Source organism: Populus nigra, chromosome 13 (assembly GCF_951802175.1).
Source record: "Populus nigra chromosome 13, ddPopNigr1.1, whole genome shotgun sequence".
Lineage (NCBI taxonomy): Eukaryota > Viridiplantae > Streptophyta > Magnoliopsida > Malpighiales > Salicaceae > Populus > Populus nigra.
The window spans coordinates 10,833,676-10,846,264 of NC_084864.1; the positions used below are offsets into that span (position 1 = coordinate 10,833,676).

At 30.6% G+C, this 12,589-nt stretch overlaps 1 protein-coding gene across 3 annotated transcripts; it reads left to right on the top strand.

The window, feature by feature from the left end:
* The first annotated feature begins 1,811 nt into the window (after window positions 1-1,811).
* LOC133670912 (cyclic nucleotide-gated ion channel 2-like) lies at window positions 1,812-8,865 on the top strand. Of its 3 annotated transcripts, none has more exons than XM_062091513.1 (10): window positions 1,812-2,015; window positions 2,227-2,415; window positions 4,801-5,023; window positions 5,130-5,775; window positions 6,301-6,516; window positions 6,612-6,925; window positions 7,403-7,514; window positions 7,603-7,839; window positions 7,951-8,037; window positions 8,183-8,865. In XM_062091513.1, the coding sequence occupies exons 3-10, from the start codon at window positions 5,004-5,006 to the stop codon at window positions 8,666-8,668; spliced, it is 2,118 nt and encodes a 705-aa protein (XP_061947497.1). In that variant the 5' UTR covers window positions 1,812-2,015; window positions 2,227-2,415; window positions 4,801-5,003; the 3' UTR covers window positions 8,669-8,865. The 3 variants fall into 3 exon arrangements, with proteins under 3 accessions (XP_061947497.1, XP_061947499.1, XP_061947498.1); XM_062091515.1 differs by having other exon boundaries at window positions 2,350-2,415; XM_062091514.1 differs by having other exon boundaries at window positions 2,353-2,415.
* The last annotated feature ends 3,724 nt before the right edge of the window (window positions 8,866-12,589 follow it).

Sequence of the window (12,589 nt, forward strand, 5' to 3'; positions counted from 1 at the left end):
AGGTTAATTCTATTTTTATAGAGTGTATTTAATTAAGATAAAATAATGTGAATTAATTTTTGTAATTAATTCGCCATCAATTTTGGTTTTAAAATTCAGTATAAATAAAAGTTGAAAAGAAGATATTATGCAAACCTTGCAATAGTTTTCTAGCATTCTTCTTTGTGGTTTTTAATCTTGTTTTGTTTTATCTTTTGCCCCACCCCCTTTTTTCATGATCTAGAGCTTATGTTCCAATTATTTGTTTAGAGATTAAGTTTCTTTTCTTTGGTTTGTAGACCTTGATTTAAGTAATTATTAATCAAGGTGGTATTATCCATTAACATCACTTTTATACATCAAGTAAAAAAACTTTAAATAAATGATTTATCCTCTTTCTAGTGTCACAAAATAAGAGTAATACAATGAACTACGAGAAGCCATTAGTTTGGCACTCATTATGACATTTAATTGTTGTTTCTTTACAAGACTGTGGTTGCTTTTAAAGTAAACCACAACTTTTAAATGTTTGGTTACAAAGATCCATAATTTACTATTTATGTGGGGCCAGCTAAAATTGGTTAAAACCACAGGCTTGCGGAAAGCAACTCTTTGCTATTTTCCGCAAACCTGCGGACGCATTGGAGAGTGAACTCCACTGTTCACGTGAGCAGTGGAGTCACTCTCCACTGTTCCAGTTATTGTTCCGGACCGACCGGGTCCGGTCCAAAGATAAATATATTGAACTGGGTCCGACCCAGTTAAAAAAAATCAATTTTTATTTTTTTAATTGTGTTTTATTAAAAAAAATTAAAAGGAGGTCGCTTAATGACGTAGCATTAAAAAAAATCAGTTTTTATTTTTTTTATTTGTGTTTTATTCAAAAAATTAAAAGGAGATCGTTTGATGACATAGCATTTGCAGAATTTGATTGCAATCCTAATTTTGTTCTTGGTGATATTTTTACCTGATGTTGTTACGCGCTTAAAAAACCATGGAAAATATCGTCTTTGTTGGATAGATTTCGTACGTGATGAAATTGTACGTAATTTAATGGAATAATAAAAAATATTTGATATCAATATTATTTATTTTATGATGTAATAACAGTAGTTAAATATACAATATTTAAATCAAAAACCATCAATATATATATATATATATATATATATATATATATATAATTTTATAACCTCAATTTAAAAAGCATTCTTTTAACTAAACACATTAAACTATTTTTTGTTTAACCTCAATTTCAACCACAGTTTTAACCAAACATATATTTTTCCAAATCAACCTCAACTAAAAATATTTTTTATAAAAAAAATTTCAAATTACAACCACAACAGTTACCACAACATCAATTTTTTTTAACAATGATAGCAGAAGGAGCTTTGCCAAGAGGCAACCTACAAATTTACGAGGGCAGAAATAAGTCCAGTGAAATAGAGAGAGGCTGCATGCAGATTGCTAGAATTGAAAATGACCTTATATTTCCTGTTAAGGAATGGAACATCTTAAGCTAATTACACTGTTCTAAACAAGCCTGTACCAAGATTGAATCATACCCACATGTTAATGGCACTAAATAAACTAGCTGAGACCACACTATTTTGTCTCTGTAGATCTTTTCGCTCTTTTAGCTGACCAAACACTTTTCAAGAGCATTAACATAAGTACGTTACTGGTAGGTTTGAGGAAAGAACAAAGAAACTTCTAGGATTGGATACATTAGAGCTAGTGACAAAATTAGAAAACAGTTGATTCTTCTTTTTTGTTTTCGTTTTAATTTTCCTGGTAAATCACCTACGTACGTTAGGGAATTTCAAAGGTCGCTGTACTTAGGATGTTTGCAAATAAATATAGGTGCAAATTCCTAACCAAATGTGATTAAGGAGATCAGCTTTCACAATGCAAGTAATTATTTTAGATTCTTTATCATATTAACAATACAAAATCCAAGAAATTCTTACATTTAAAGAGTTTTAGTTTGGTTTTATGCTTTGCTGCTGGTGAAGTTTTCATATATCTAGCAGGTAAACTCTCTGAAAAAGCGACTCTGCCATTAATTTTGCTTCTGTCATGCTTTAAGCTTTGGGGGGATTATAAGTGTGTGTATATATATATGATTGTTTTGGGGTGATCATGGGATGGAAGAAAATCTAATCTTGAACAATGAGTTAGATGCATTCATATCTCTCTGATATTTATAGCGTTGGAACAATGAGTTGGGGATTTGTTTTGCAGATCCATGCTTGATATTTCTGGCTTTCATGGTGAAATATTGGTGACAAGAAAAAAGTGTTAAAAAAAGAGTGGAGCATTTGTTATGGTAGCCATAAATTGAACCTGATGTCTAACGATTTGCAGCAGGAGCTCGAGCTGGTTGTTCTGTATCATCAAGGGAGATGACACTATTGGAGCAGTGGACTGCTGGTATGCTTATATTTGTTCAAGTTCGATAACTTGGCTCTTCAAGTCTTTTGCCTACTCTTAGTTGTTCATCACTACTGATCAATAGCAGCTTTTTTGCTCTCTCTTTTTTCTCTATTATTTCCTTTCTTGCACTTAAGAAACACTTGCATATATTGATAGGAATTTCAGTTATAGAGTGTGGATGGAAGGTAAGAGAAAGAAAGTTGAGAGAGAGATTCTAATTGTTATTTATTTATTTATTTTGTGAAAAATAAATAAATGAATGAAAGGTGCAGGTCAAACCAGTAGAGGGGTGAAGGTAGGTATGAATACATTTTATGTTTGACATTAAAGATGTTTTTTAAATATTTATTTTTATCCAAAAAAAATTAACTATACAATTAGCTAACCATTAAAGGTAGCTTGTATCTATACATGCTGATTTGCCTTAAGAGTGGACAGGTTTCTTATGTACATAGAAACCTGCTAGTTTGTTGCTCGTGAGTTATTGACGGGAATTTCTAGTGTTATAAAACTTGATTTAATCTGGTGGGTCTACATGTTGATTCATTGACTAGTTTTTTTAGATTGAGTTTCAAATTAAACTGAAATTGATTTGACCATGTATAATTTAATTAACATAGCAAGTACACTTATAACTCGATTGGATCATTTAAAAACTGGTTTGATTTTAAAAAAATCAAAATAATATTGATTTAACATTTTTTATTATAAAAATATTGAAATAATAGTATTTTAAATTGACCCGAATCAAACTGAATAAACCTTTAAATCTATGACCTGGATTATAGAACTGATACTTGGGTTTTAATAACTTTACTTTTCATAATATATTTATTATTTTATTATATGATAATAAAAATAAATATTCATAAGGAAGACAATGAGTATTGAAATTACAAAGAAGAAATGTATTTTTTATCAAAATTATATTTTTTTATTCATGTATTTTTGTTTCTTAGATAAAAAAAAATATAATTTTTTTATTAATAGTATAGTTCATTGAATTAAAAAAAATAAAAAATATTAGAAAATATTATTACCATTAGAACTAAAAAGGAATAAACACATATTTTTAATCAAAAACCTAATTTTTTATTCACGTTTTTTTTAATTTTTACCAAAAACAATCATGAGAAGCATTGTGTTTCAAGTAAATATTTATTATGATTGTGGAAAAAAATTAATTGAAAATTAAAAAAATCATGAATTGATATTAAAAAATTATATAAAAAATTGACAATAAAAAAATAAAAAATTATCTATCCTATTCTCATTCAACATTAATGAGAAAAGTATTTTAGAAATTATACATATAAGGCTAATATATTATTATTCATAAAGCAATTAATAATATCTTCATAAAAAAACCATAAAAAACTATAACATTACTAAGAACCATGGGAAATTGAATAATAATTTAAATATTATATTAAATATTTTATATATAATGTGTTTCAATCAAAATCTTAAAAAAAAATTAAAAAAAAATCAAACCATAAAAAAAAGTGGTTAGATGTTTAGGCCTAAGATATTGAATTTGCATGCCTAGCCTAACCATAAGATGGCCCATACACGTGTGGGCCTGGAATCTAAAATTAATATTTTGATATATTTTTATTTAAAAATATCTAATAAATATTTAAAAAAAATTAATAAATAAACTTTTAAACTTAAAATTCTCTTATTTTGATTAAAAAAATAAAAATTAAATTCAATGAAAAAATCTTTCTTAGCTTGAACTATTTTTTATGGTGATATAAAAATTTAAAAACACGTCAATAATATTTTTTTATCAATAAAAATTCATTGACTTAAAAATCGGTTTTTTTAATGACTAAAATATAGCTGATTGACTAACTTTCTCTCTCTCCTCTAATATAATAGGGATTGAAACATAAACAAATGAAATTTCGAACTGAAACATGAAATCAAAAAAAATTAGAGATCAAAATGTTTTTTTAAAAAAAGGGCAAAAAGATGAGGTATTGAACTATACTTTTCCCTCGTGAATAGTAAAAAGGGGAAAAGGTATATTGTTATGTTTATTTGCCAAAATTGGTCCCTAGTGTTTTAATTTTTTTAAAATTAATAAAATCAAATCTTAATTTTCAAAACTCAGCACCAATTTAAGGATGAAGCACTTTTTAAGGCCTCAAATACAATGGAGCACAAGAGTCAAAACAGATTATGAGGTTGAAAATCGTATGAACATAACATGGGATAATAAAATTAAAACAAAAAGAAAGATTGATGACTATAATTCTCTTATAAAGTCACGTTGTCAGGATTTATGTCATTGAATTTAGCCTTGGACAAGTAGATCCGTGTAAGTGTGAGTTCTAGTACTGTCCTTCGTCCTTACCTTTCATATCTTTGGTTCAGGCCAGGACACTGAAAGATTGGTAGAACAGATAAAACAAAAAAACTTTGACTGCAAAATGCTCCAACCACACAGCAACATCACTTTCGTGTAATGTTCCGGACAGCGCACCCTCTTCGTACAGTACCAGACATATTAGAACTGCTTCCGATACTTCCAGCTGCCTCTAAGCCATTTCTCTTCCTTTCTCTCACCATTTCATTTTATGTCGTTCTCTCTCTCCAGGTAAGCTTTCGCCCTTCATTTTCTCATACAATGTGTTGCTTTTTGCATCCTGTAGGTAATTATTGAAATTCATATTTTGTCAAATATTTTTTTATGATGATCCCAGCTGGTTTCGACAAAGTAGAGGTAGTGTCAAATATTGCAATGAAAGCAAACACAGCAGCAGCGGCAGCTCCAGCAACAATGCTGTTTTCGATTCCACGGAATGTTATGCTTGCACTCAGGTTGGTGTCCCTGTGTTTCACTCCACAAGCTGTGACAGTGTCCACCAACCCGAATGGCAAGCCTTAGCTGGATCCTCCCTCGTACCTATCCATGCCAAATCCGATCCGATATCCAAACCTGCCCGCTGTCAGACCCCGAACACAAAGGGCCCGTTTGGGTCCATCCTGGATCCACGTAGCAAGTGGGTCAAGAAATGGAATAGGGTGCTGCTGCTGACCCGTGGCATTGCGCTGGCCATTGATCCTCTTTTCTTCTACGCATTGTCACTGTCGATTGGAAAAGGTGGGGCCCCTTGTTTGTATGTGAATATTGGGTTTGCAGCAATCGTGACAGTTGCTCGTTCGTGCGTGGATGCGGTGCATCTATGGCATCTATGGCTGCAATTCAGGCTGGCGTACGTGTCGAGGGAGTCCCTTGTTTTTGGGTGTGGGAAACTCGTGTGGAACGCACGTGCCATTGCTTATCATTATGTGAGGTCACTGAAAGGATTTTGGTTCGATGTTTTTGTTATCCTGCCGATCCCCCAGGTTTAGTACGATTGCTTTAATTTGGTGATTGCCCTTTGTTGTTGTGCTAGTGATTTAAACAAAAGCCAAAGGAGATTTGGTCTCCGGCGATATATATATATTAGACTTTTATGGTAGTTAAGTATAGTAAACATTAATAGCATGATCGACCACATTTATCTACACAAAAAATTAATGATTTGAAAATACTCTAATTAATATCTAATCCTTAAACCTTAGAAATAAAAATTAGAAACTAGTTGCGATGTTCTTGAGATTTTATGGATGACTTGATCTTCAAGGAATGATGACCTGTGGCTAATATCAACATCTCTGGAAGGAGTGGTATATATATCCGTGTGTTCTTAATTATGTCGGCAAAACAACAGAATAATTTATAGAGAACTACAGGAGTGATGATCCAACTTCACAAATTTTCTAATTAGAAGTTCATTCCTTGTATTTGCTGAAGAAAACGAGGGCAAATTTGGTGCGATTCATCTGGAGAAAAAAAAGATTAAAGCTTCTAATATCTTCATTTTGCAGGCAATATTTTGGTTGCTGGTACCAAAACTTATAAGGGAAGAAAAGATTAAGCAGGTCTTGACGATGTTATTAGTGACTTTCTCATTCCAATTCCTTCCCAAGGTCTACCATAGCTTTTGCTTGGCTAGAAGAATGCGGAAAGTCACAGGTTATATATTTGGCACAATTTGGTGGGGTTTTGGACTCAATCTCGTTGCCTACCTAATTGCCTCTCATGTAGGTCTAATTTAATCTCACTAGAGAAATGAATCTTTAAGCTTCATATGACATCAATCTGATTGTAAAAGGCACCTTTCCTTGAGATTTTACAGGTCACAGGAGGATGCTGGTATGTTCTTGCAACACAACGAGTTGCGACATGTCTCAAGAAACAGTGTGAAAGAAATGGAAACTGCGATCTCACTTTGCAATGCTCAATGAATGTTTGCTATCAGTTCATGTATCCAGCAGATAACTATGGAAACCCTTGTGGCAGAAACTCAACATGGATTGCTAAGCCGTTGTGCCTGGATGATAATGGACCATTCAATTATGGGATTTATTCGCCAGCTCTTCTAGTTGTATCCAGCAATTCTCTAGCAGTCAAGATCCTTTATCCCATATTCTGGGGCTTGTTAAACCTTAGGTAATTAGTCTACTTAATTTAGTGCAAAAGCTGCAAGTAATTTCTGATATGGGGTTCGTCAGTTTTTTCTCATAGTCATTTCGTTTGCATTTGCCTTTGCCTTGGCCTTTTTAATCTCCCAGAATTTTGTGGACAGATTTTTCCATCTTTGATAGGAGTCGAATCTTGTGCTAGTGTATACCAGAGTCTCTCTCGTTTCTTTTCAGGCATGCTTAACATGTTAGTTTAAACTTCACGACTAGGTTGCCAACTTTCTGTATGAATAGCTGTACATGCAAGTACATCTTCCTGAACTTTTGTAGAAACATCAACAGTAAAATTAGGAAGTCATGCTGGCATTATTGATGCACCTAGACTCCATGAATTACCAAAATTTAATCTGATTTTCTACAGATAATATGAGGAAAATGTAGGCTATATAAACTTGATCTGGTTCTTTACTACGGTTTTCTTTTAATATCATGCTTTTATTGGCAGCTCCTTCGGCAACGAACTCGCTCCAACAAGTAACTTGGTAGAAGTGATGTTCAGTATATACATTGTGCTGTGTGGTTTCACTCTTTTCACTTTACTGATAGGAAACATCCAGGTAATAAAACTTCAGCACTGATTTCTTTTGAATGAATATATATAAAAAACAATACTTACAGAATTGAGGAATTCTTATCGTTTGATAGGTATTTTTGCATGTGGTCATGGCAAAGAATAAAAAGATGCAGCTAAGACGCCAAGATGTGGAATGGTGGATGAGGAGAAGACAATTGCCAACTGGTTTAAGACAAAGATTTCGACATTTCGAACGCCAAAAATGGAGAGTCATGGGAGGAGAGGACGAGATGAGTTGGATTGAAGAATTGCCCGAAGGACTCCGGAGAGACATTAAACGCTATCTTTGCCTAGACCTCATAAAAAAGGTAGCACAATATCCTCATAATTAATGAGTTTGCAAAAGCAAATTGACTAATCAAATTAGCATCCAGGGATGCCTTTTAAATACTTATGAAATGGAGTAATTCTTACTCTAGGTGCCTTTGTTTCACAACTTGGATGATCTTATCCTTGACAACATCTGTGATCGTGTCAAGCTCCTTGTCTACTCAAAAGATGAAAAGGTTCGATATGATCATAAAGTTAAAATCATTCTGTTAGCTTATTTTCTATGCAACAATCCATACTGAATGCATAATTCTGCAAGAAAAAGAATTAAACTGTTACACTGTATTAAGTTATTGAACATATTATTGCCCCTAAGAACAGATTTTAAGAGAAGGAGACCCTGTGCTAAGGATGGTCTTTATTGTGCACGGACGTGTGAAATACAGCCAATGCCTTAGCAAAGGCATGGTAGCCACAAGTGTACTTGAGCCAGGAGGCTTTTTAGGTGATGAGCTGCTCTCGTGGTGCCTTCGCCGCCCATTTATAGACCGCCTCCCAGCCTCATCCGCAACTTTTGTCTGTATGGAACCAACAGAAGCATTTGTTCTGGATGCATATGATCTGAGATATATCTCAGAACACTTCAGGTACAGATTTGCCAGCAAGAGACTCAAGCGAACAATGAGATATTACTCGTCCAATTGGCGAACATGGGCAGCCGTGAACATTCAATTTGCTTGGCGACGACACAGGATTAGGAAGAGGGGTCTAGCGACTCCTGACATGGTAAATGTCAGCATGGAGAACCGTCTTCGGCTGTGTGCTGCAATGTTCATGTCGCTGAGGCCACATGACCACTTCCAATAAATTATATGCAATTGATGCTGCTATTTTGGTTGATCTTTTACCTTCTTTAATAAGATTTAGACACTAAATCTTCCATGAAAATTGTAAGATCAGGACCAAACACAGCTTAAGAGCTTGTGCTATTCTAATATTCTTTCTTCAAGAGTTCGAAGTTCATGGATTTATCAGAGGGTAATTAGCTCAAAATTTTCCTTATATTTCATGACTAATCTCTAATCTTTCTTTACAAAATTAATTGCTTCTGGTTTGTTTTTCTATCTATTAGAAAATATTCTCACATGAGAGACTAAAACCTAACCTAGTTTATTTTAAAAAAAATTAACACAATATGAAAAATTCAAATTTTATATTTATTTATTTTTCTTGTAAATTAGATGGGGTTTGATTTTCTCAACATAGGGTTTTTTCCATTAATTTACTTCAAAATTAATATTCGTTACTACGTTACTATTTATAAATCTAACCTTTAATTTTTAATCTAGCCTTTAATTTTTATTTAATTTAATCTTTATTTTTCAATTTCATCCTCATATTTTTTTTAACAGTCATCGGGGTTGTTTTTGGGTTAGCCAAGTCGGCTAAATCATATCAGGATAACTCTCACATAATTTAATTTTAAACCCGGGCTAAGTAAGGAGTCGAGTCAAGATACCTTTTTCGTCAATTTCATCTTTTCTTATAAATTTCATCCTTAAAATATTTTTACCGGTCGGTCATGTTGCTTTTAAATCAGCCAATTTAATTGTGACATACTAGGGCAATTCAACATAGTTTAATTTTGAGCCTAGGTTAGGCAAAAAATTAGGTTGAGAGATTTTTTTTCAATTTTATCTTCAAACTTTTTTATTCATAAGCTTTTTTAGAAAAATAGATATTTTTCTTAATTAATTTTATTTTTTGCTAGTTTATTTACCTTCAAATTGTTTTTCTATTTAAGGGAGTATTTTTCTTAGTTTATTTTTCTATTCATTTTTTAGCCATTTTCAACCCTTTACTTTTAATTTCTTCTCAATTCCACTGTAACTTTTTTTATTTTTTTTATTTTCTTCATTTCTCTTTAATTTTTAATTTTTAAAAAAATATTTTTTGGTTGAATTTGTTTTAATTTAATAAGAGTAAAAATTAGATTACGATAACATTCAAAGCGAGTGAATGAGAGGATATAATCTTATTATGCATAAAATACATCTAATATGCTAGGGGACACCAAAAAAAAAAATTGAAAACAGGAGGGACAGATGCGTACGTTGGGGAAAGTTCAATTAATTTAAAATAGAGTTATAAAACTTTGTGTTTAAAAATAAAAATATTGAACAAAAAAGGGGTTCTAAATAAAATTTTAAAATATATGAGCTTTGGTATGAAAATATTGAACACCTTATAACTTTTTTAATAAAAAAAAGGATTATTTAAAATGTAATTGAAGATTATTATTATTATTAAATCCTGATCTTGCAATCAGATCATTATATAACAAAGCATGCATGCAAGGATGGATCTTCATGAATTTGAAATTAATTTGTACAGAATATTTGAACCACATTGATCGATGCTAATCAGACATGTGGTCACTTTCCTTAGCTCCATAGAGTTAATTAGGCAATTTTGGTATATATTAATTATATTTTAATTATGGCTCTAATAGTATGGTCTTGAGAGCTAAAGTTTTTATTATTTGGCCATGCATGCTTTTGATCCTTTTGTTACGAAAGCTAGCATATGCCCTTGAAGAAGCCATTCAAATTAATTATGGCCTTGCTAATCCTATAATTAAAGCAGACGCTAAACTAGCTTATGATTGAAGCCTTTCACTCTCGGATGCTCAACAACAATATTGAGTCTCACCTTATTTTATTAGACATTGACAGTAAAACTTTAATTTATTAACAATATTGTGGACTCACTGTTTATAATACCTTTTTTTTTTTTGTCTCATTATTCTTTTTTCACCCTTTATGGAGTAAATTGAGGTTCAATTTAAGCAAGATAATTAAGGAAGGGAAAAAAAATAAAAGATAGAAAATCAAAGTAAAAAACACAGAGAAAATAGATGGTGGTTTTAAAATTTTGTAAAGAAAATTAACCTTGATCATTTGTGGATCCTTGTAGATTTTTTAAATTCATTTTTTTGGTATGAATTTTTATTTTTATTATTTTATTTAATCCCTGTGTTATAGAGAGTAAAGAGAAAGTCACTGGATTTAAACTAAAAAAAAAGCAAATCATGATTGACACTGATTTCAGCTAAAAAAAAATTTAGATTGAGAAAGAAAATTTTTATCCAATTTGATTTGATTGGGAGATTTTTTATTGTTTTTCATGTTTTTTAATAAGTTGATAAATGAGTATTTTTCTTCTTTCTTGTCAACTAAAATCACGGGTCAAGATCTAAATGTTCATAAAGTCACTAATTTCGTATCTCCTTCCTCTTTAATTCTTAGTTAAGTTGAATTTTATTCTTTTTACTCTTATGTTCCTTCCTAGCTTCAACTCTCTTTTCACCTTTCTATTTTTGATTCAAAGATAATCCCAATTAATTTAAATATCTATATGTTAAATCTCGTAAATTAAAGATTAAGGTTTAACTCAAAGATCTTCTTAATCTATAGAAATTTCTAATTATATGACTTAAATATTAAAATAAATAAGTGTACCATTTTTTAGGATCATTTAGAGGATGCCAATCAATCATTCTTAATTAATCTATGAAAATGAATTGTTTTGGAGATCAAATTAATGTTTATGTTAACATATCTATAATCTATTTTGGATGTCAATGAATCCAGATAATTAAAGTTTATGTTATATTTTTTTTTCTTTTGATTCACACAACTATTTTATAAAATATGTTGTTTGATTATACACGTTTAATATGACTTTGTATCTTTATTACAATAATATATATATATATATATATATATATATATATATATATATATATATATATATCATCCTTAACTAATATAGTATTTTATTCACATTTTATTTTGATTATCAAACCATAGATAATAACAAAAAAATATTAGATTGAACTCTTAGTTACTTTTTTTTATTGGATATATCCTTGGTTATTTTTTGGGTATCCTTTGACTTTATCTAAATGAATGAATTCATAAAATTTTCGTCATTTCTTTTGGAAAACTGTACTAACATTAAAAGTATTTTCTAAGTTTTTATTCATACACAATGTCAAAGAGTGGCTTAAGCTATTAAGTGAGATCTCAGAATATGATTTATATTATTCTCTAACACACCCCCTCAGGTGAAAGTCATTTAGGCTTGAAACTTATACATGCCTACATTACTTTGTGCTTAATTTTTATCAAATAAATGAGGATAATGAGATTCGAACTCATGACAGTTTGGTCATCAAGACTCTGATACCATGTCAAAGAATCATTTCAACTCAATAACTTAAATTGTTAGATGAGGTCCAGGATATAATTTATATTATTCTCTAACAAATAATACTAATATTATCTCACCAAATGTTAGGAGGGTCATATAGATAAGGCTTTCAATAACATCATATAACTTATTTATTCATGAGATTAAAAAAAATGTTAAAAAACTCCTCTAAATAAAATTAAAAATTTCAATTTCAGAATATAGATATATGTATGTATGTAACATTCAGCTTTACATTCTTAGTTTTTATCTTAGTGAAATTATAATTACTTTATAAATTGAAAAAAGTTAACTATTTTAGATACAAATTACCAAGATTTATATTGAATTTTTAATATCATAAATTTAGAATAAATATTTGAATATTATTTTAATTATAAAATAAATTATTAATAAAAAAATATTAAATAGGAAAAAAAACTAATGAATTACAATGTGGAATTACAAAAATAGGCACCATATTCTCTTTGAAAAGGACCACCAGCATGGGCCATCCTGACAAGCAGTGTCGGC